Source organism: Microcaecilia unicolor, chromosome 2, assembly GCF_901765095.1.
Source record: "Microcaecilia unicolor chromosome 2, aMicUni1.1, whole genome shotgun sequence".
NCBI classification, from domain to species: domain Eukaryota; kingdom Metazoa; phylum Chordata; class Amphibia; order Gymnophiona; family Siphonopidae; genus Microcaecilia; species Microcaecilia unicolor.
Window position 1 is genome coordinate 220,859,215 of NC_044032.1, and position 25,298 is coordinate 220,884,512.

Consider the following 25,298-nt stretch of genomic DNA (forward strand, 5'->3'; position numbering starts at 1 on the left):
AAGATAGGTGCTTAGGAGGGCTTTTACTAAGCCGCACTAGCATTTTTAGCATGTGCTAATAATTAGGATGTGCTAAACACTAGAGACACCCATAATTTCCTTTGGGCATCTCTAGCATTTAGCGCGTCCTAATCATTAGCACGTGCTAAAAATGCTAGCATGCCTCAGTAAATAAAACCCTTAGTTTGCAAATAGGAAATTCTGGCGCCGATTTTTTAGTCATGGTATATAAAATCTAGCTCAAAGTGTCCATTTCCATTTTTTTTCACTTCATAATGTTATCCTTTCAAATTAATTATCACATTCTATTTAATCATTTTTTAATTCAACCCTACAAGTCTTTTATACTGATGTATTCACTAAAATGAAATAAATAACATAAGTAAGTTCTATTCTATAAACTGAGCCTAACTTATAGAAAAGCACTTACTTATAGAAAAGATGATAGAAAAGCACTTTTTTTGGCACTGATTTTTTTGACACCATATATAGAATCTAGCCCTGGATGCCTTGTCTGTTTTTTCAAAATAAAACCAATACTTCTGCAAGCAAACAACAATACAGTGGTAAAAAAAGCAGCATTATCTTGGTTGTAAAATGTCACCATCCTAAATAAAATACACCTTAGGCTGCAAGATACACAGTCCAGTTATGGTGGCACAGTCCCAGGTGAAGTTCAGCACAATCCCAAACAAAATGCTCTCTTGGCTCTATACAGTGGTGTTCCTAGGTCGGCTGCTACCTGGGCAGATCACCACTGTGTGCCCCCCCTCCCGGCGCATCCTTCCTTGGCGCACCCTCCCAGCGCATCACCTCCACCGCCCCAAGTGCTTTGCTCTTACCTCCTGGGGGTGCAGGGAGCAGTTTCATGGCTGTTGGCTCCATCAGTTCCCTGCCCTGGAACAGGAAGTAATGTCAGAGGGACCGGGGGACTATGCACATAGTTATAGAATATGCCTGGATTTACTTGTGGAACTGAGCAGTACTCTAGGCGCGCTATATAAAATCCGGGGGTTAGGGCATAAACTGCGCCTAACTTTAGGCACCAGCAATTATGCCTATTACAACCAGGTGTAAATGCCTGAGCCTAAATTAGATGCAGTTCAGCTGAATTCTGTATTTACATGCATAAAATTTTGGAACACCCCTGTTATAGAATATGATCTATGTGTAAATAATACTTAAGGCCAATTAATGCCAGTAATTGGTTGTTCGCAGCCAATTATTGGCACTGATTGACTTGTTAAGCAATTAAGTTTTGCGCGTAAATCGGCTACGCCCGCTGATTTGCATGTGCAACTTTAGTCGCCATTTATAGAATCCCCTTTTAAGTGTAAGTATGTATCTATGAGGATGTGTATGTGTGTGCAATGTCTGGGAGACCTTTGGGGGGGGGTGTAAATGTGGGGATGGGGATGGGGATATAGGATATTTGATATTTGGGATGTGGGTCAGGGTGCGTGTGATAATGTATGGTGGTGTGTATCAGGCGGTGTTTTTCTGGCTTTAGGATTATAGGCATTCCCTTCCCCAAGCACTAGCCATCCTTCCACTGGAGACAGGGAAATACCAACTGTACCTGAATGTAACTTACCTAAACTACTACTGAAAAAGGTGTGAGCTAATTCAAAATAATAATAATAATAATAATAATATCTTCCCTACTCCTATCTTCCTCCCTCTTGCACTTTCTCCTCCGGTTGAATTTCCCTCTCCCCTTTTGCATACCCTCTCTCTCTGCAGTCATCCATCCATCCAACTTTCTCCTCATTGAATACACCTAGCACTTTATTAGGCCACAGCCCTCTCTTTCTTATTCTACCTTTCAGTAGGATCCCCAGCAGCAGCTTAAATTTTCTGTGGCAGCTCTTCATGCTCCTTAGCCACCAGAAGTTGAGACCATACTGGCAGACCCTGGCAGAAGTTGAGTCCCTACCAGCAGCCCCAGCACATCTTTGTTACAGCAACAGGGGCTTTTCCTGCTCTGGCACTGCAGGATTTTTTCAGTTCTTTGAGCCACAGGGGTTGTGTTCCCTGCAGCACCAACACTCTCCTACTTCAGGGCTCCTCTTTGGGGGTCAAGGTCTGACTTCCCCACGACCTCACTGATTTATTATGGCTTCTTGCTGTGTATAGGTTTTCACAAACAGACTTGTGCATACAGACAATGGACAAATATACAGACATAGATAGATAGACTCTCCACGATAGGTGCTATTCCTTGAATAATACATTTTAAAAAATGTGCAGCATACACTCCTAGTACCTGTTGATCTCCTGTTCCTGACAAAATTCCCTTAATATTTTTGGAAATGCAGCAACAGAAGATATTTCCATGCAGACAGCATAAAGTTAACTATTACCATTGCAATATAACCACCCTCAAGAGTGAGGGAGAGTTGGCTAGCAACCTGGGACTTGTGATCTGATTATTTTCCTTTGTTCCTTTGGGTTGGTCATTCCCTTTCTGCTCTCTCTAGGGAAGCAAGCCTATGAAAGCCTTTCTTGATTTATCTTAAGCTCTGCAGAAAGTGACAGCTTCCAGTTCAAGCATCTGATTTCTTCAGAGAGAAAACTCCGCTAACAAACAGGATCATTCATTTTCTTAGATTCAGCCCTTCTGAAGTCTTAGGCCCTGATACACAAAGCTTACCGTGCTGTCAACGTTTGCTTTAGAATGGTTGCAGCCAGTGTAAAGCAAACTTTATTTACCAAATAATGTACGAAGAGTTTTTCCGTGGCTCTACCGTGTGCTATTAGCAGCCACCGAGAACCTTATGCAAATGTATTACAGTGAGGTCATTAGTATTCTAATAAGCATTCAGTGTGATGCACAGTTCCAGAGCAGCCATAAAAACCGAGCTAGAATTTATGGCTGCTCTGGAGTTGTCTTGAGAGGAGAGGAGATGTGCTTCCTACATCTCTCCTCCTGACTCCCCTCCCCCTGCAATCCCCCAAACCAAAATCCCAGAGGCACCAGGGAGTGATGGGGGGGGGGGGGGTGTTGGCAGGCAGTCCACTGGACCACCAGGGTTCTTTTGCTTGGGGAAGGGGTCTGTAAGTGGAGAGGGGAAGGTGGGGAGTCTCGGGAATCTACTGGATCACAAAGGATTGTATGCAAGCTGTCAAATGTATTTGACAGCTTCCAGTCGCAAACAGTGATCGATGAACAAAAGGGGATCCATGCATGTTATTTGGATGTGATCCCCTTTGTGCATTGGTCACTGTTTGCGACCCGGTAATTTTTCCAGCGGCACCTTAGTCCTTTGTTCTAGTACAGATTACTTCTTTTTTCTTATTTTTTGAATTTATAAATTTTGAAATTACCATCAAGCATCACACGCTTGAAAACAGGAAATCAGTATTACATCAAAAAGGAAAATAGACATTTTCTATCAAAGATACAAATACTTCCAGTAGATCACAATATTTGGGGTGAAACTCCAGGAAATATATACTAGTCAAAATAATCTCTTAGGAAAAAAAAAGGGGGGGGGCAGCATTAGTCACAGTTGCCTCAGCCAGGATTGTGAAAAAAAATGGTCCACAAAATCCAATTTGGAGAAGAAAAGAGGTGCAGACCATATGAGAAACACAGTCTTTATTTACCACTTTTGTAGACCTGGGAGTTAAAAGTAGCAAAGACTGTGTTTTTCATATGGTCTGCTCTTATTTTGTTCAGCTAGGATTGTGCTGTATATATATATACAGTGCATTTTGTCAGGCAAAAAAGGTGCCGGTACTCAAATGCCAGGCCACCCTTCAGGGGTGGAGTGATCATTGAGGGACCTACCCTACAATAGCCAGGACCCCTGCAACCAGTCATAGAATCTATGACAAGGCAGAATTTGTATGTAGAACCTGAGCTCTTTCATTAAAATACAAGAACCATGGGTCAAGTTTAGCAGACAGTGGAAAAGGTGCTGGTACTCAGTATCCCCAAGTACCCCCTCAAAACAAGCCCTGTATATATATATATATATGTATATAATATTTTGCAAGATAAGTAATATAACATTTAGCAGGAAATTTTAAAAGAGATGTAGCACCTAATGCCAAGACCCTTGGTTGCAAGGCCAAGAGGTCTTTCTGGTGCTTCTCTAAAAATATGTACCAGAGCCCAAAACTGCTCATGCATATGATGAAAATATAAATAAGGTACAGTGATGATCTGATGCCAAAGCAAAAGTCACTAGGAGAGTAGTTTGAGCTGTGATGACATCCAGAGAACTTTCCAGAAAAGCTGTACCATTCATGGGATCCAGGGCAACATCTCCTTGTAAAGTTGGAGAAGAGCTGCTTATTCCACATTTTTATATTACATTACCTCATTTCTTATACCCCACAAATGTTCCCAACAGAGTTCAATGCGGTTTACAAATCAAGAGCTGGGTATTCCCAGAAACAACAAAAATTTAACTATCATTGAAAGCACAGTTTGAACATTAGACAGTACATATTTTGTAAACAAAAAAGATTTTAAGCGATTTATGATATAAACCATAAAAAGGAATCTTTCTAAGCTGTATGAGTAATGAATTCCACCATTTAGCTGCTTGAAGCTGAAATATTCTGGTAGGAACAGATTTATAAATAATTTTTTTTTAGGACTAGGATGCATAAGTTCCAAATATTGTCTGGCTCTTCTTAATATATTATGGTTGGGTAGTAAAATCAGATTATTCATATAAACTGGAGCCATAAACGATAAGAAAAATAAAAGTACATAACTTAAAATTTGCTCTAGCCTCCACAGGAAGCCAATGTAACATAACATATAACGGCATAACCCTATCATATTTGGACATTGAAAAAATTAACTCGGCTGCCATATTTTGCAGCATCTGTAATTTCTACGGAGCATCGGGCCCCACACCCTACATATAGTAGGTTACAATAATCAATTTGTGGTAAAATCATATACTATTATTCTAAAATTATCTTGGTCAAAACAAAGATATCAGATATTGTGCCTGTACAATAACTGCAAGGATTCAGTTGGTATTAATAATATCTCCTTAACCATCTGAACAGGGTATATCAGTGGAGACTTAGAAAAGTTTTAAAACCTTAGATTGTTTTTTTTTTTTAAAGCTCATTTTCCATGTATTCTTATTTCCATCCCATTATATCTCTGTCTTTCGAAACGTCATCTCCATTTTTTCACCTCTCCCAATTACTCGCTCAGTATTTCCTGTTTACTAGAATGCTGAACTAACTGGTCCCCATGCAGATTTACCTTGGCTGCCACTTCATCAGAATTCTTAAATATACTTTGAAAATAAGTCTTAAAAGAGGTGTCCAGACTCTTAATAGCGTTCCAGAGTGCATCCACATCCATATTCATCACTGCTGGCTTCTGCAAACCTCCAAACATGACATTAGCACCAAAGGAGCATAGATTTTCTCGATCATCTACTCTCTGGTTCTGTTCTCCAACAACTGCATTAGTAAATAATACCTGCGGCATTGCTGAAGATTCCCCCCCCCAAAAAAAAAACCAGGAAGTTAGATTGCTGCTTGGTTTACTGTTTACATTAAACCACATATTAAAGTGATCACCAAATCCCAGATTAGGCATATTTTCAAAGCACTTTGGGAGGCTAAGTTCCATAGGTTTCTATGGAACTTTGGGAGGCTAAGTGCTTTGAAAATAAGCCTGTATACTATACCCTCACATTACATCAGTAATATTTTATCCAATTGTCAGTTTCAGGTACAGTGACACTGTCTTGAATGATCTCCATAGCTGCATGAGAAATATCTCATGCAAGGATTCCAATACCTCCTTAATTCTAGTTGATCCTGTAGATGGCATTCTTAGGTCTACATCTGGTAGATTTAATTCTCTCATTATCAACACCCCTACTTTGCATTTTTTCCCTGGTATAACTTCTGTTATAAAAACATATTATAAAATCATGCTAAGCCAGAAGTATGGATTCCAGCCTCCTGTCTCTGATAGTGGCCAGCTAGGTTGCAAATTCCCAGCAGATCCCAAAATGTAATCCTGTTTCTGATAACTCATTTCAAGGGATGAGCAATTGCTCTCCCAAATCTACTTGGCTTATAAATTTCCTCCAAGAACTTGTCCAACCCTTTTTTGAACCTTTTCTTTGTTAATTGCCTTGACTATGTCCTCCAGGAACAGATTCCACAGTGAAATCGGATGATGTGTGAAAGATTAACCAACTTGAATTTTGAGTTTGCTGGTTGTCAGTTTCATGAATTTCCCTCTTGTTTTAATGTTTGACAAGTTGAACTGTCCCTATTTAAGCTCTGGGATTTATTGTTAAAGAATGTGGTAAAAGCTGTTAAGGTAGCAGGGTTTATAAGCTCTTTGAGCAGGGACTGTCTTTCTTCTATGTTTGTGCAGCACTGCGTATGCCTTGTAGCGCTATAGAAATGCTAAATAGTAGTAGTAGTAGTAGTAGTTTGGAAAAATTCCTAAAAGAAAAATCCACAAACCAATATTAAAGTGGACTTGTTGAAAATCCACTGCTTATTTCTGGGACAAGCAGCATCAAATCCATTTTACTGTTTTGGGATCCTGGTAGGTATTTGTGACTCAGATTTGACCACAGTGGGCAACAGGATACTGGGCTTGATGGACCTTGGGTCTTTCCCTATACAGCAATGCTTATGCACGTACAGCTCACACCTGTAACTGTTCTACCCCACTAATGGTTTTATGAATATCGCATCCCTTCTCTTATCCAGGCTGAAGAACCCTAACATTTTTAGCCTTTCTTTATAAGAAAGGTGCTTTTTCTTGTCATTTTTGTTATCCTTCTCTAAACCTTTCTTAGTTAGCTATATCTTTTCCGGGTGATGGCACTGTATAGATTATGTCTGTTAAACTCGCTAGGGGCCCTTTTACAAAGCAGCGTTAAGCCCAACGCGGGCTTACCGCTAGCTAAAAAGGTTTCGATAAGGAGGTCCTAGTCATTCTCTGTTTAGGTATTTCTGTTACTTACTCTCTTTTGGTTTGTTTGCAGATCAGTCCTCCTGATGTTCTGTGTTTGCCTGTTCTGAATATACCAAGATTGGAATTCAGCTACTACAGTGAAACCAGGTTCATGTTGGAAGAGCTGAGTATTCCTGAATCGTGCCTTATCTTCCGAGATGATATCAATTTGCAACAGCTGAATGAGGAAGGGAAACTTGCTTTAACACTGATTAAGGGCAGTGAGCTGACAAGGTAGTGCACTTTACGTGATAATAGTGGCAGGTTTCTCTTTCTCTCTCTATCTCTCTCCTTGTTCTCTTGACAAACATACTAGTAGAATTGACTGGGCCTTTCTGGCAGGGTGACTGCTTGAAGGGTGGTTAACAGACCCAAGAATACAGTTCTGATAGCAAAGCTGAACAGAGACGTCAATCTTTTTGTGCTATGAAAATGGAGAGAAAGCTATGGCAAGCCCTAAGGGCATATTCACTGTTCACTCATGCTGAACCCCTTCTAAAAGCCACCACTACAATTTTATCCTTGCTATTTAATATTTAAAGTGAACAAGATAAAAAAAAATGTGTGCTACAAGAATATAAAAGCAGTACTTTTGTTCTACACATTTTTCAGAATAACTTATGTGGTTAGGATCAATGCCACATAAATACTTCTGTTTAACTTTCCCACAGCAGTCACCAGATAAAATTTGGTTGTATAAATCAGTAGGCAGCCAAACTTTATCTGTTTTAAAAGGGACAGTGGCCAGGTCAGAAATGATCTATTTAGCAGAAAAATCGTGGTTGTATGGATAATCTCTCCATTTAAGTTGGGTTGCAGAAACAGCGGGCCTTACATAGAAGGATAAGTAAGACAGGCCGACATCTCCTTCACTTCCTTTTCCAGATGTGAATATTATTTTAACAAATTGCTCCATGGCCCTAACCCCTTTCCATTCTCCCCCACTAAGTGAAAGTTGTTTAATTTAGATAAATCTAGTTTCCATTATGCTTGTGGTTCTTGGTAATTATATCCAGGTACCTCAATAGATGTTTCCGATGATCTGCCTCATTTTTTACTACTAAACTTGCAAAGCTAATACTTGGTCATTGATTTTTTTTCAGTATCATAGACTTTTTTTGTAGCTGTATCTTCTTTTTTGACACCTTTTTTATGGACTCTTTATTAAACTGCGGTATGTGCTAGCACATTCTCACTGCAGTTTAAAAGGGGTTAACCGCGGGATGTGCTGAGGTGTCCTGTGGTAAAATTCCAATGTGTGCACGCAAACCACATGCTAAAAAAAAAAATCAGTTGGGCTCATTTTCAAGAGAGAAAAATGTCTAAAAAGTGTCATAAAGGACCATTTGAATGGATTTCTTCTCAAAACATCCAAATCGGTACTTTTGAAACCTGTTTTGCAGACGTTTATCTATGCATTTCATCTGCAGTGCATCCAAATCACAAGGGGGGCATGTTGGACATGTTTCAAAGGTGGGATTAGGGTGGGTTTAGGGCATGCCACACTGAGCCCGCAAATAGGTGGGAAAATGTGGGATACAAATGCAATAAATAAATAAATGCCTAACTCTTGGACATTTTCAAGCCAAAGTGGAACAAAACAAAAATGTCTAGGGCAAAAACTTCAATGTTTTGGTCTACACCTGCTTTTATAACAAATAATTCACAAAAAGGTACCCTAAATGACCACTGGAGGGATTCAGGGATGACCCCCCTTACTCTCCATGGTCACTGATCCCTTCCCACCCCCCAAAAATGTTAATAAAAATAGTACTCACCAGCTTCTATGACAGCCTCAGATGTTATTGCCAGGTCCATTAGAGCAACATGCATGCATGTCCCCAGAGTAATGTAGTGGTGGGTGCAATGCACTGTAGACAGGTGGACCCAGACCCATACCTCTCCCTACCAGTTACACTTGTGGTGTAAATTGTGAGCCCCCTAAAACTCACCAGAAACCCACAGTTCCCACATATAGATGCCCCCTTCATCCATAAGGGTTATTGCAGTGGTATACAGTGGCCAAGGGTGGGCTCAGGCCCATCCAGTGGCAGCACACCTATAATGTGTGGCTGGAAGGGATCCCAAAGCCCCACTAGCCAAAAACTCCCAACAACTGTCCTTCCTGCATAACTTTTAAATAGCAGATCTTCACTTGCTGTGAGCAGCGACTGATATATACTGCTCGCACTGACCCCACAGCCTTCCCTCTGATGTATTCCCACCTATGCGGAAACAGGAAGATGCATCAGAGGGAAAACTGTGGGGCCAACATGAGCAGCGTGTGTTAGTTGCTGCTCACTTCCAGTGAAAATCTGCTATTTAAAATGCATGCGGGGGAGTGGGATGTTTGAGAGATCATATGGTATGCAGGTGAGAGAGGGAGATACCAAATCACTTATGGGACATGGCGAAGTTCTTCTGCCCACCCATCTTGGGCCCAGGCCCACCCAAAATTGGATGTCTGGCTACGCCCCTGGTGGTATACAGTTCAGGGTAGTGGGTTTTGGGTGGATTTTGGAGGGCTCAACTGACAAGGGAGCAATGGTGAGATATGTACCTGGGAGCATTTATATGAAGTCCATAGCAGTGCCACCTAGGGTGCCCCATTGCTCTTCTGGGATGTATTTGGGACCAGTCTGCTAAAAATGCTGGCTCCTCCTACATCCCAATGACTTGATTTTCTATTTTTTCACGTGTACTTTTTTCCCCAAAAATGGCCTGAAAAAAGAAATGCTCAGAGCACAAAACTTTGATATAAATAGTATTGTCCCCCCCCAAAAAAGATGTTTTGTGGTTTCAAAAATGTTCATGTTTTCTATTTAGATTTGGGATGTTTAGTGCAAAACATTCAAAGTCCGACTTAGATATCATATCAAAAATGCTCCTCCACATTTTTCTTGGAGGAGGTGTGTCTGGGGGTAGAGAGTGAGTATGACAGCGTGAATCAGAGAGAGCACAGCCACATTACTGCGAGCTAACTGATTAGCGCAGGATTAGCGCATGAACCCTTTCTGCCTACAAAATGGGTGGTGGTAAATGCTCACACACTAATTATTATTAATGACTGCATGCTAATGACAACATTAGCACATGGCCATTAATTGGGAAAATGGAAAATCTTGAAATAACATTCTTTAAAAATAATTTTTAAAGGAATGTTAATATCCCAAGTACATACAATAGCAATCGATGTTTGATACTTAACAGATTGCAGTTCAAGTGCATTGAAGACTCCTTCACCCGCTATTGTATCTTGAATACAAAAAATAAAGCTGGCATAATGCAGTGGAAAAGTGGGTCCACCGGCATCAGATTTCTCGATCATTTAAAACCCTCATGAGTGAGCACAAGAACTGTTTAGCGCACAGTAAACTTGCAACATTGTATCCATCAGAAACATGCTTTTTTGGATTTACATTGCTGGATTATTGAACAGCTGATACCGTTGTCGCGGGGAAGTGACTTCTGTCATTTTTTTTACTGCAAAAAGAACAACACTGGATTTGCACTCTGCAATCCTGTGAGCCTCAGGGTTTGAACTCAGTTATAGAGTGGAAGACTTTCGTTTGAGTATTGCTTCTGAAGAATTTAGCTATAAAGTTATGTTTGTTTGTGATCACATGATCTTGTTGAGACCCAATAAGAAACCCAAGCCACTACTGAGCAGCTATTTTGAACTTTTTCAAATCTGGCAGTGTTTGGTGGATGTTATGTGAGTTATTTTTGAACAATGACTGTATCTATTTAGGTATGAATTTTCTATTTACATTGATAGATTGTTCATGTTCATTTGATTTAGAGGGTCTCCTGAAGCAGCATTAGAGAAACAGAGCTACTGTCGAGAACTCCATTGGAAAGTCCCTCAGGGCAGTGCAGCAGCACGCCGGTTTTACTGTTCTAGGCAAAGTATAGAGTAGCTTCAACAGCCAGCTTAAACCATCCCCAAGTAGAAGTTTTACCAGTAGACTCTCAATTCTTAAGCAAATCTTCCTTATTGTAGTACTCAAAATAAACATAGAAATCCAACTCACAGTTTATTTATTAATGGCATTTGTACCCTGCATTATCCCAAACAAGTTCGGATTCAGTGTGGCTTACATCAGACTTTTATAGCAAATTACAATGATAACTATAACGAAAATACAAAACAATAATAAGTAAAAATATCCAAGTAGTAAGATGACTCATTTTGAAATAACAAATTAACTAAAAGATAAACAATCACCAACAGTGGCGAGGAAGTCACTAAATAAGAATGCTTTCAGCAATTTATGAAATTTAAAGTAGTCAGTAGCATATCTGAGTGACTTTGGTAGGGATTTCCATTTCCTAGTGTCTGTGTTTGTGAGGCTTGCATCATGAACAGATCTGTAACGAAGATTTTTACAATACGGAAAATGGAGGAGAAGATAATTTCTTGACATTGGATGAGCATTATGTAATGGTAATTCTAACAAGTATTGTATACAGTCAGGTAAAAGACCAAATAAAATTTGATAACCAAGTACATACAGTTTAAAGGTAAATCTTGCATTTATTGGAAGCCAATGCAATTTGATTAAAAGAAGAACTGAGGTGTTTGAAGTTTTTTGATGAGAGACTTTTAGGCCTGAGTAAACAGCATTACAGTAATCAAATTGGATAACACTAAAGATTAAATTAAAGAGTGAAAAAGTTAGTTAGAAAATAAAGGCCTCAGTGTTTTCAATCTCCATGGGGAATTAAAGACACTAGAAATCACCAAATGATAGGTAATGGTCGACAGTTATTCCCAAGATTTTCATGGTGGTAGAAAAAGGGTAGGGACACATTATCAATAGTGAAGTTTTAATAAGTCATTAGTTTAATTGCTTAGACAGAATTGTTGCCTTCTGCACAGAGTCTGTATCTAGCCACTCCAGAGGCAAGGAGATGGCCAGAACCTCAGCCCAGCTGAGAGGAAAAGCTATAACACTCAAAGGAGAATAAGGGGGAGTAACTCAGGGAAAATAAAAGGGGAATGACTTGGGAAGATGGTGAAAAATCTTGATGGAATTACAGTAGATTAAGGAGGGATCTGCCCAAGAACAGCTGCTAATCACAACAAGACTGGACTCTCTCACACAGCCCGCAGGGGCAGAGAGGGAAGGCTGGCCCTAGCTCAGAGCTAACAGTCAATAGGGAAAGGTCACAAGGAGTCAAGTACAGGATACTGCAAACTATAGGAAAAGCAGGCCTAATACACAGTGCTATCTATTACACAGACAATGCAATTGAATACAGATAATACTCATATTAAATATATATAACAATGCACCCTGCCTCCATGAAAATGGAAGAAAAACACCAGTGTTATGCCAGCATTATTTTTGGTATTCAAGATACAATAGAGGGTGAAGGAATCTTCAATGGACTTGAACTGCAATCTGTTACTGATTAAGTTAAGTATCAAGCTTTAAGATTGCTATTATATGCATTTGGGACATTAACATTTCTTTAAAAATTATAAAAAAAAAGAATGATATTTCCTTATTGTTGGTTAGTGGAGTTTTTATGACCACTGATGTTTTCCTTGGGTAGCCTTTTCCTGTGCCGCTATTTGTGAGTGGCATTGGCTTTACTTTCAAGGTTGACTGAGGTCTTTTCTGCCTAAATAAATAAATAAATAAATAAATGGAAAATCGGCCATTTTCCAGCTGTGGTAGAAATGGGCAGCATGCAGGAAAGACCCCCGTAAGGGCACGCTAAGGCCACTTTTTATCACAGCTTAGTAAAAGGACCTTTTAGCATTTGTCTCTTCATCCTCCTCTTTTGTCAACAAGAAACATGTGTTAACTGATTCTCTTTTTTCACCAGTCAGTGGAAATCAAGTTTCATAGGTGGGAGCATCCATTCACCAATAATCTCCGTAGTGCGGCACACGTGGGCAGTCAAAGTAGTGGAGGCACTGCACCAAGAAATGAAGTAGTAGGGCCTATACCTGAAAGTCGATTCTATAACTGAGTGTGTATAGTTATGCCCACCGTGTGCACACAAGTGCACAGAAAAATGTCACTTACAAGTGTAAGTGCACTACACAGTATTCTATAAGGGCACACCCAAGTGCTATAAGATGTAACTGCATGGGAGGGACATATGCCTAGTTTACAGAATCCTGTAAGTTATGCACATTGCGAGCCACACTTAAGCTCACCCATTTATGCCTGCCTTTGACCTCTAGATTCCATTATAGAATACTAGTGTAAACTCCAATGTGGATTTACACTAGTACTCTATAATGGAATCTAGAGGCCCAGATGCCATTATAGAATAGATGCTCTCTGTATAGCTGTGGGGTAGCCCAAAAGTTAGGGCACTGGCCTGAAAACCAGGGGAGCCAGGTTCAATTCCCACTACATCCCCTTATGACTCTGGGCAGTCACCTAACCCTCCATTGACCCAGGTACACAATAAGTGTTTGTATATAATATGTAAACTGCTTTGATTGTAATCACAGAAAGGTGGTATATCAAATTATATCCCCTTTTCCTTAAAAAGGATGCCCAATTTTAGAATGGCTACCTTAGGAATTAAGCGGGCATATCCTATTGCAGCAGAGTTCTCAACCCAGTCCTTGTGACGCATCCAGCCAGTCAGGTTTTCAAGGTACCCATAATGAATATGCATGAGATAGATTTGCATACAATAGAGGCAGTCCACGCACATTTATTTCACACATACTCATTACGGATATCTTGAAAACTAGACTTGCATATGTGGTTAACTATTAGTCTAAAAAAAAGCACCAAGGTCCAAGGACTCTTGACTACCCTTTCCTTGACTGCCCTTGGTGCATTTTTGTAGTTACTTCTATAGTGTGTACTTTGACCCTCTCTTTTGCCCCTGTGTTAAGTATTAGTCTGCCAAGCTTTAAGTTGCAGCTTAAAATGTACCTTAATTTAGCCTTCTACATTATTGCAGCTGTCTCACTTGAGTGGTTTACTGACAATGTACCCCTTAGATAATAGCTTTAGCAAAGACAAAGAATCATTTAAATAATCCTATTGAAAGTTATATGATAAATCGATAAATGTACTGGTTACATTATAACACCAACTCCTTTGAATAAAATGTTGTTAATACATGAGATGTTATAGCATGACTGCTGCAGCAAAGTATACTGTGAGTGCCTATGACTATCAATTATATTGTATCAACAGATTGCAGTAAAAAAAAAAGTGGTATTTGAAATAATTTTATCAATTCATAAACGTATATTTTTTTCACCTGTGCATGGTAGCGACGATGAATTCTTGGAATCATCAGTTGTCAAAGTCATTAATGCAGAGGAGCAATGGGATGCCAGCCTAGAGGTCCAGGAGTCGTCGTCCTCTTTAGTATTAAAAGAAATTCTTCAAGAGGCACCTGAGTTAGTTACTCAGCAACTGGCTCATCTCCTCAGAGGTGAGAGATGACTTTTTCTATTAAATACGGAAAGATTTAATGGGGTGTTTCTGAATGTGCTCATGCAGAAAGAGTGCGATCCATTCTTTGGTTAACAATCTCTTTGAAGGCTGCAGGAAGCATCATAAAAAAAGCAGATAGTAATGGGAAGCATCCTATTGAATATTAAGAATGTGCATTTAAGCATAGGCATGAGGGCTTTCTTGCTGTATCACTAAACTAGCATATTAAATGGCACTAGCTACCTAGCGGTTAGGTAGCTGGAACAACTCTTACACAGTACTTGTTTTAATACTGAGTCCAGGGGCTGTGTGACAGTTGGGGGCAGTAATGATATATGCGTGCTACAATGGACAAGGAATATGGATCAAGGGCCTATGCTTGAATGTTTAAATACCTCCCAATCAGAAAATGCTCATTTGATTTCTGCTTTGATGTTAAAATGTGTGACTTTCATTATCTCTTCATTATCTGTAATCAAATTGCCATTACCCTTTTCTCTCAGTATGCCCCATCTGCCCATAGTAGCATCAAGCAGTGGGGCATCAACATAGAGACATAAATGCTTCTCCACTTTGTCAAATTTGTCATGGGCCTTGCCAGTGTGACAGACAAAGCTGAGTTGATATTTCATGCAATTCTTTGAGTCACATTGTTCCTTCTCTCTTTTGGAAGATGTCATACACTTCATGTGCCAAGAATATCTTATCAAGCCATTCACCCTAGCGGAGACTGTGTTCATGTTATAACTACATGTACGTTACATGCAATTATTTTGGCATTCTGTTTAGATTAAAAACACCTTATCAATCAAAACAATAATTTGAAAAGGGTCTGCTGGAAGCAGTTCACATCAATGAATTTCCATCCAGGTGACTCTTCCTCCCCAAATCCACAGAAGTGAGCATTCGCGGTGGGGGAATATGGACATTGATGGCTCCTCCTGATCTCCCAAATGGTGGTGGTCTTGATAGGGGAAGCTGTATGAATACTGGGGTCTCCTTCGACTCACTTAAATTTCCATGGGGAGCAGTGGTAGTGACAATCGCAAGTGTAGGGTTGGGAAGCATAGATACCAGTGGCTGTTCCCACTTAACCCTCAGACTGGGATATGAAGTGATAACAGCAGCAACTGAAAATTGTCCTGCTCTGTTTCTGGGTACAGGTGCCCATGCATTTGCCACTTGACTAAGGACCTGTGTTCATGATGAGTACAAATGGATGTAGTTACACTATAATTAAAATTACTTGATAGCATCATTCAACCCATCCTATTATAGGGGAGCAAAGTCTGGAGTCAACATAGAATGGGCCAAAACACCAGTAAAAGACCTATATCTCTATTTCTGCTGACAGATACTCTGAGCATACAGAAACATGCCCAATAATGGATGCCGAGCAGAATTTTGTTGTTTCCCCATACTACTCACAATACAAAGGAGAATATATAAATTTTGGTGTATATTCGTGTGGTGTATGCCTCTTACCACACGACTGACCTACCTCATTGTTTTTACTGAACAAACACAAACACTTCTACCCTAATGTCAATACCTATGCAACAACATAATGCTGATACCTAAGTAATATCATAATGTATTCTTCTACCATGTATGTACCATCTGTAATCCTATTGACCGGAAATGGCAATCGCCAGTACGGCAAATGTAAGCCACATTGAGACTGCAAATTGGTGGGAAAATGTGGGATACAAATGCTACAAATAATAATAATAATAATAATTTCCAAAAATTCAACAAAAATTCCCTGCACTACCAGGCACTCTGTGAAATAACACAAAACCCTGGAAAAAATGCACTCAACACACATGTAGCAAACCTGCCTTACCAAATCAACATTAACACCTAGAACCCAAAGTGCAACAACTGTGCCTGTGAAAAATAGGTAATCTAAAGTAAACACTGCAACATGCCCAAACCTTGGATATACCTCCTATTGGGAGGCACAGATCCAAAAACAGAAGAAGCTGGACTGTTACAGACTCCTGCATAGAAACTATACACTAGCAGAATCTTGTTCACACATACAAAACACAGACAGACCCTCACCAAATACAGAGTAAGTGACTATAGACTAGGAATAGAATGATGTAGATGAAAACTGAATAGCAAACCCCAAACAGTCTGAATTTGCATGCAATGAAATACTGGAGAAATAGGAACAGGAATGCATTTCCTACTGCACTGTGCAAAATACAAAGATATCAGAGATATCCATTTCCTCAAAGCTAACAGAGAAAATCAAAGACTTCCTAAAAAAGAATGAGCAGGAAAAAAAATCTGTATAATCCTGAGGGAAAGAAGAGAAACCTGCCAGCAAGTAAAATACTTCACACAATGTATCATACTTATTAAACAGTGGATGTCAGTACATCGCTTCCAACTAAATTTTAGAAAGATCCAAGTTTTGTTTCTAACTCAGATGAATTTGATAAATTGTCCAAGTAATTTTTCCTGAAGGAAATTCACTATTTGGGAGATTCCACTCTATTATTATGCCCACACTTAAATATGTAATAAAAACAATCATTTTGAAATTACATCTAGTAAGAAGATAGCAAGACCTTTTAACTCCAGAGAGCTTTTGATCAGTCTTACAAAGCACGATCATGTATCATTTGATTAGTGTAGTACTGTATACTGTATATAAGACTACCAGCTTATGTACTGACTGTCTTGCAAGTTGCAGAGAACACAGCTTCATGTTGGATATCTCACATGTCAAAATTCGAGCATATCACTCCTGTTTTATCATCTTTCCATTGGCTGCCAGTTGATTTTATTAATTGTATAAATTAATTTCTATTCCGCCTAAACAGTTTAAGGGGGAAGTTATCAATGTGGACTACCTTTAAGATGGGTTATTATAGGGAATGGGACTTGATATACTGCCTTTCTGTGTTTTTTGCTACTACATTCAGGGGTCCTTTTGCAAAGCGCAGGAAGCCGAATGCGAGCTTACTGCTCATTCTTTTGGGACTACCGCTGGGCCAACATGGCCACTGGCGGTAGTTCCACCCTGAGTGCGTGCCATTTCTGGGGGAAAAAGAAAACATCTGGAAATGGCAGCACGGCGGTAACCCAGTGGTAATCAGGCATCGCCGCATGCTGCCCGAGCCCTTATTGCCACCTCAATGGGTGGTGGTAAGGGCTCGCCGCGTGGCCATTTTTGGGGGGTTTTGCTGGCTGTGGGAAAAAGGGCCCTGATGTGCTGGAAAAATGGCCCCTTCTGCCAGTGAAGAGTCCTTTTCCTCACAGCTTAGTTGAAGGACCCCTCAAAGTGGTTTACATAGTACATACAGGTACTTATTTGAACCTGGGGCAATGGAGGGTTAAGTGACTTGCCCAGAGTCACAAGGAGCTGCAGTGGGAATTGAACCCAGTTCCCCAGGATCACTGCTGCACTAACCATTAGGCTATTCCTCCACTGTTAGCTCAGATTGTTAGTAACTAGGGACCCTGTTCACTAAGACACGCTAGCGTTTTTAGCATGCCTAAAATTAGTGCACGCTAAATGCTAGAGACACCCATATATTCCTATGGATGTCTTTAGCATTTACTGTGCACTAATGCTTAGTGCACACTAAAAGCACACCCTTAGCGTTGCTTAGTAAACAGGGCCCTAAGTCTCTGCATAAAATGGGACTTGCCTTAATAGTAGCTCATGTTAACTTTCCCCCTAAAAGTCTTAACATTAATTTAAAAAGCTTTAAAAAAAATGAAGCTCCTTTTGCCATTGCTTCTACTCTTAAACTTGATGATCCAGCAGACAAAAGTCTCTTTGAGGTACCAACTTGGGGAAAAATTATTCTTCATGGACTCCGTTCTACCACCTTATTTTATTTATTGCATTTGTACCCCACATTATCCCACCTTTTTTCAGGCTCAATGTGGCTTACATGGTGTTAATTTGGTATGATCATTACACAGTATTAGATACAGTCGGTAATAAATTGGAAGTAAAAGAGGGATTAATTAGAAGGTAATGGGTAAGGTCATGTCGAAGTGTTTTAGAGCGTTTGGGTGATGTACGGAGTAGTATGATTCATCAAGGATTGTTTTTGTAGGCTATATTGAAGAGAAATGTCTTCAAAGATTTGTAGTTTGATTCATCAAGGATTATTTTTGTAGGCTTTGTTGAAGAGAAATGTCTTCAAAGATTTGCGAAAGTTGGTTAAGTTGTCTGTGGTTTTCATGGTCTTGGGTAGTGCGTTCCATAGCTGTGTGCTTTTGTACGCAAAGGTAGTAGCGTATGCCTGTTTGTATTTGGTTCCTTTACAGCTGGGGAAGTTCAAGTTGAGGAACTTACGGGCTAATCTTCTGGCATTTCTGGGTGGTAAGTCTATTAGGTTCAGCATGTAGATTGGGGCCTCTGCGTGAATGATTTTGTATACGGTCGTGCAGATCTTGAACTCAATTCGTTCCTTGAGCGGGAGCCAGTGTAGTTACTCTCTTAGGTGTTTTGCACTTTCGTAGCAGGACCTCAGTTGTGGAATGCTGTCCCTCTTTGTGCAAAATAGAATCACTTCAATGTTCCAGAAACAAACTTATCTGTTTAAAAAGGCTTTTTCATGAGGCTACCCGGTGATGATTTTTGATATAATTTGTTTTTTTTAGTTCTCAGTTATTTGCTTTGAAATATTATGCATGTTTTATTTGTAGTCCCCCTAGATTGTCAAGATAGTGTGAAATAGAATTTATTTTTTAAATAACTAAAAGATCCCATAGGAATATTATGGGCACCTACATGGTTAGCGCACACTAAAAATGTGGTTAGGGTGCGCTAAAAATGCTAGCACAGCTTAGTAAACAGGGCCTTAAAGGGCCCTTTGACCATATAGTGATAATAAGTGGCTTTAGCGCACCCTTATGCTGGTCGCTGCATCTCAAAAAAGATATAGTGGAATTAGAAAAGGTGCAGAGAAAGGCGACGAAAATGATAAAGGGGATGAGACAACTTCCCTATGAGGAAAGGCTAAAGCGGCTAGGGCTCTTCAGCTTGGAGAAAAAGTGGCTGAGGGGAGCTATGATACAGGTCTATAAAATAATGAGTGGAGTTGAACGGGTAGATGTGAAGCATCTGTTCACGCTTTCCAAAAATACTAGGACTAGGGGGCATGCGATCAAGCTACAATGTAGTAAATTTAAAATGAATCGGAGAAACTTTTTCTTCACTCGTGTAATTAAACTCTGGAATTCATTGCCAGAGAATGTGGTAAAGGCGGTTAGCTTAGCGGGGTTTAAAAAAGGTTTGGACGGCTTCCTAAAGGAAAAGTCCATAGATTGTTATTAAATGAACTTCGGGAAAATCCACTATTTCTGGGATAAGCAGTATAAAATGTTTTGTACATTTTTGAGATCTTGCTGGGTATTTGTGGCCTGGATTGGCCACTGTTGGAAACAGGATGCTGGGCTCGATGGACCTTTGGTTTTTCCCAGTATGGCAATACTTATGTACTTATGTACTTATTGTCATACCTGCATGCTAAGGCCATTTTTACCACTGGGTTAAAATGGCCAATTTTTCTATTTTGCTTATTAATAGCAATATACTAATTTTCCCATTAGCATGTGAGCCCCTACTGTCACCTATTTTGTAAGCTGTAGGGACTCGTGTGCTAAACCTGGGCTAATCAGTTAGTGGCCCTTTTACTAAGGTGCACCTAAAAGTGGCCTGCTCTGGCGTAGGCACGTGTTTTGAATGCACGCTGGTCTATTTTCTCAGCGCGCCTGAACAAAAAGCTTTTTTTTGTGCCAGAAAATAGGTGTGTGGCAAAATTTAAACCAATGCGTGTCCATTTTTGGCCTGAGACCTTACTGCCACCCATTGACTTAGCAGTAAGATCTCGCACGCTAGCCGAACGGTAAGTGTTCAACATGCATAAACTGCCGATTATCACTGGGTAAGCGCCATGCAGTAGATGACAGAAAATATTTTCTACTGTGTGTTTTGGATGTGCGCCAAAAATGCAATTACTGCCAAGGGCGCTTTGGACGCGTATATGTGCCTATGCACCTTAGTAAAAGTGCCCCTTGATGTCCCACTGCAGCTCCTTGTGACTCTGGGCAAGTCACTTAACCCTCCATTGCCCCTGGTACAAAATAAGTACCTGAATATATGTAAACCGCTTTGAATGTAGTTGCAAAAACCCCAGAAAGGCGCTATATCAAGTCCCATTTCCCTTCCCCTTAGTGCACAGCAATATCCACATGCTAACAGATTACTGCAAACATGCCCACTCTCTGCCCCAGACCTGCCCCCAGCACTAAAAAATGATAGTGAAGTGCCTCATAATGTTTTAAGAGTCCTCTGTATTCATACATAGGATGACTTTCTTTTTTGGGTGTTTTAACACTTGAAGAATTATGAACTAGTTTTGAGACCTGTATATAGTATGTGAGACACCCCTAGAGGTTTTGGACTGAAGAACTGCAGAAGAAGCTGGAAATGTTTTGTCAGATGCTCAGTTAAAACTTGGTTATTCCAGAAACATTTTGGCTCAACCTCAGGAAAACTAGCTGCACATCTACACAAGACATGGAAGATGAGACATGAACCCACCTGCTAAATCTAGTAGAACACTCACATGGAGCCTAAACTTGTCCCAATAAAAATGGCAAAGGGTCTACCTTATAGACGACTTCCAAAAACTATCAAGTTTCATATTAAATATGATTTTAGGTAAACAATTATGCTCAACCATGTCTAGGTAGTTAATAAGATGTAATGTTATTACTAAGCAATGTTAGCTCATCTTTTGATAACATACTGTTAATTGTAAACTGCTTAGAACTTGTTGGTAAAGTGGGTTATAAATGCCAAATTAAATTAAATTAAATCAAGAAAGTTCGTAATTTTCCAACCCATTCAAACACTGGATTTGTTGTTGCCCCAGAGGGGAACGATGCAGTATGTTCTACAGGATCTCCTCCTTCTGAGTGTCCTTCTTGGCATTTGGATTTGGTGGATGTGAGTAATTCCTTTTTACCAATTTGGGTGCTCAGATGGAATCATGCCCCTTCAGCAGGAAATTTCTTGCTATTTCTGGGATGTTTAAACCTTATGTGCAACCGATTAACTCAAGGCAGCAAGAACAACTCACCCCCACAGCTGTGGTTGACAGTAAAGTATTTGTGAGCTTGAAATGTTGTTTAATTAGTTCTACCCAAAAGAGGTGCCTCAAGGATTGCAATTTGTTTTCTATTGCCATTGCCTAAGTTTAGAAATTAATGTCATATGTCTGTGAAACGGTTGTGGATGGGACTGTAAACATTCTTTATTTGTACTAAGCTAAATTGTTTTTTGAAACCACAAATTCAAGGAGTGCCCTGGCCATAAGACACTTGTCTCAGCCTACCTAAAGACATTAAGGTGCTTATATAGAAGCTGTATTCATGTTTTGGACATATGAAAACCAGCATTTAGATATCTATATTGCATGGGACAGCCAAATACCGATTTTATAAAACCACAGTATATCCACATTGTCTGGGAGTGTTTTGGGCAGGACTGGGGAATGGCCAAAAGATGGATTTTCAACTTTGATTGCAGAGGGGGTTGGGACTTTCATGTTCAAAAAGATGGATGTCTGTATTTAGACCTTTTACTTGGCAGGTCCAGATTACGGAAATGCGATCAGACTCAGTAGCTCTCCACTGAATGGAGTAAGGGAAGTCATAGTAGGTATTTTCCTGTCCATGAAGAGCTCACAATAAAAAAAAAAATCAAAACAAAAATTGCAAAAACCTCTAGTGAGACATGAACCAACAATCTCTAGCGCTCTGTGTGAACTGCACTAACCGTTAAGCTACTCCTTCACCTGAATGTCTGTCTGGCCATTTTATAATATAGACGGTCCTCTGACATTGAATGACATTAATGCAGTTTTGACAAAGTACAGGCCTACTCGTTCTTTAAGGTCTGAGGATAAGTGTTTGCTTGATGTCCCAAGTTTTCAATCTAATTAGTAACATACATAGAGGGGCATTTTCGAAAGAAATGTCTCAGTCAGAATTTGAACGTTTTACAAAGACGTCCAAATTCCGAAGCGGGGAGACAGTCATTTTTGAAAAAGATGGACATCCATCTTTTGTGTTCGAAAATACCATGGACGTCCCGCGATTTGGATGTTTTTCAATTTGGATGTCTTTGGCCATTTTCAAAGAAAACACATCCAAGTCTAAAACGACAAGCCATTGGGATGTGGGAGAAGCCAGCATTTTTAGTAGACTGGTCCCCCTGACATGCCAGGACACCAACTGGGCACCCTAGGGGGCACTGCAGTGGACTTCATAAAATGCTCCCAGGCTACACAGCTCCCTTACCTTGTGTGCTGAGCCCCCCAAAACCCACTACCCCCAACTGTACACCAGTACCATAGCCCTTACAGGTGAAGGGGGCACCTATATGTGGGTACAGTGGGTTTCTGGTGGGTTTTAGAGGGCTCACAGTTTCCTGCACAAGTGTAACAGGTAGTGGAGGTATGGGCCTGGGTCACCTGTATGAAGTGCACTAAACTACTCCAGGGACCTGCATTCTGCTGTCATGGAACTGAGTATGACATCTGAGGCTGGCATAGCGGCTGGCAAGTAATGTTCTTCAACACAGTTTTTGGGGGTGGGAGGGGGTTAGTGACCACTGGGAGAGTAAGGGGAGGTCATCCCTGATTCCCTCCAGTGGTAATCTGTTCATTTGGGGCACCTTTTTGTGCCTTATTCGTAAGAAAAACAGGTCTAGCTCAAAACGTCCAAGTTTTAGTTCTGGACATTTTTGCTTTGTTCCATTATAGCTCAAAGATGTTCAAGTCTTAGGAACGCCCAAGTCCCGCCTTGAACATGCCCACGATACGCCCCCTTGAAATTTGGACGTCCTTCTGACGGACTTCTGGGAAAGACGTCCAAAATGTGGTTTCAATTATACCAATTTGGACGTTTCTGTGAGATGGACGTCCAAATGCCAATTTATGTCATTTTTTGGACATCCTTCTCTTTCAAAAATGAGCCTGATAGTAACATAGTAGATGATGGCAGATAACGACCTGTACAGTCCATCCAGTCTGCCCAACAAGATAAACTCATTGTATGAGCTACTTTATATACCTAACCTTGATTTGTCCTTACCATTTTCAGGGTATAGACTGTAGAAGTCTGCCTAGGACTAGCTTTGCTTCCCAATTACTGGTGTTGCCACCCAATCTCCGCTAAGCTTCTGTGGATCCATTCCTTCTGAACAAGATTCCTTTGTGTTTATCCCATGCATTTTTGAATTCTGGGACTAGTGAGCAGGAAGTTTGTTCGTGAGTGATTATTTCTGGTTACTCACGCCTTGATACAGCACTTCTCTAGCGAAACTATGGCCAGAGTCGGCGTGCTGAACCAATGACTCACACATTTCCCTGCACTCGCACTTAAAAGCTAAGTTTGGATTTGATTCTTTCATGTTTTATTTGGATCCCTCATATACTCTGTGGAGATAGCATTTATGTATATTAAAGGGGTTTTTGCCTATGACAAAAAATATACCCAACATTTACATACTGTACATAAAAACTCCACCCTCGTTATTAACCTATAACTATTGGGTTGGAAGTTCGGCTTGAATCAGAGGCTTTTTCCCTTACCCTTTCAAACAATACGAATGCACCTCACAGAGTTATAGTTGTTGTGTTCTTTTGAGAGTTTTCTTTTGGCAATTACCTTGAGAGTTATATTTATATGACTGGATTTGGTACTCTCTTCTCTTTCATTGGTGACATATAACAGTTTTAATCTCCACCACCTCCCGCGGGAGGGCATTCCAATCAGTGGCGTACCAAGGGGGGGGGGCGGTCCGCCCCGGGTGCACGCCACTGGGGGGTGCCGCGGTGCGCGCCTGCTGCGAGAGTTCGCTAACTTCTCTCGTTCGCTGCAGCTCCCTCTGCCCCGGAACAGGTTACTTCCTGTTCCGGGGCAGAGGGAGCTGCAGCGAACGAGCAAAGTTAGTAAACTCGCAGCAGGCGTGCGCTGCGGCACCCCCCCCAGCGGCATGCACCCGGGGGTGTCCGCCCCCCTAGGAACGCCACTGATTCCAATTATCCACCACCCTCTCCGTGAAAAAATACTTCCTGATATTTTTTCCTGAGTCTGTCCCCCCTTCAACCTCAATTCATGTCCTCTAGTTTTACTGCCTTCCCGTCTCCAGAAAAGGTGTGTTTGCGGATTAATACTTTTCAAATATTTGAACGTCTGTTTCATATCACCACTGTTTCTCCTTTCCTCTTGGGTTTACATGTTCAGGTCAGTAAGTCTCTCCTCGTACGTCTTGTAACACAAATCCCATACCATTTTTGTAGCTTTTCTTTGCATCGTTTCAAGTCTTTTTACATCCTTAGCAATGTATGGCCTCCAAAACTGGACACAATACCCCCTGGACCTTTTGCCCACCCCCGAGACTTACCCGGATATGATCCCTGGTTCCTAGTGGGAAGGGCCTGGAGTGGTCCCCTTTCCATTCCTGCTCTATTGGCTCCGGTTTTCAAAATGGAAGTGCTGAATCCTGGAGATAATACTGCTAGATTACCATTAGGGTTCAGCACCATCATTTTGAATAGAAGGCTGACCCTTAGTGGTAGTACTGTGAGACTACAAAAAAGGTAGAGATGCACTGATTCCCTACGTATCATAATCAAAGCCAAAAAAGGAGGAGTAGGGGAAGCTGGCTCTTGTCAAAGTAGTTAGGAATTGTAGATAAGAAATTTGTACATAAACGGGGGAACAAACTTAACCCTGAAGGAGAGCAAAACAAAATCTTCATGGACTACCAGTGATGATCTCTGTGAAGTATCACAGTTTGATATCCTGTATATGTACAAATTTCTTATCTATAATTCCTAACTACTTTGACAATA

At 40.5% G+C, this 25,298-nt stretch overlaps 1 protein-coding gene across 1 annotated transcript in view; it reads left to right on the top strand.

Annotated features, from left to right (window-relative positions):
* Positions 1-25,298, top strand: part of PRUNE2 (prune homolog 2 with BCH domain) — a 499,460-nt gene that overhangs the window by 136,451 nt on the left and 337,711 nt on the right. Inside the window, 2 exon segments of the mRNA XM_030193721.1 lie at positions 6,999-7,201; positions 14,229-14,392. Of these exon segments, the coding sequence (XP_030049581.1) occupies positions 6,999-7,201; positions 14,229-14,392 (367 nt within the window).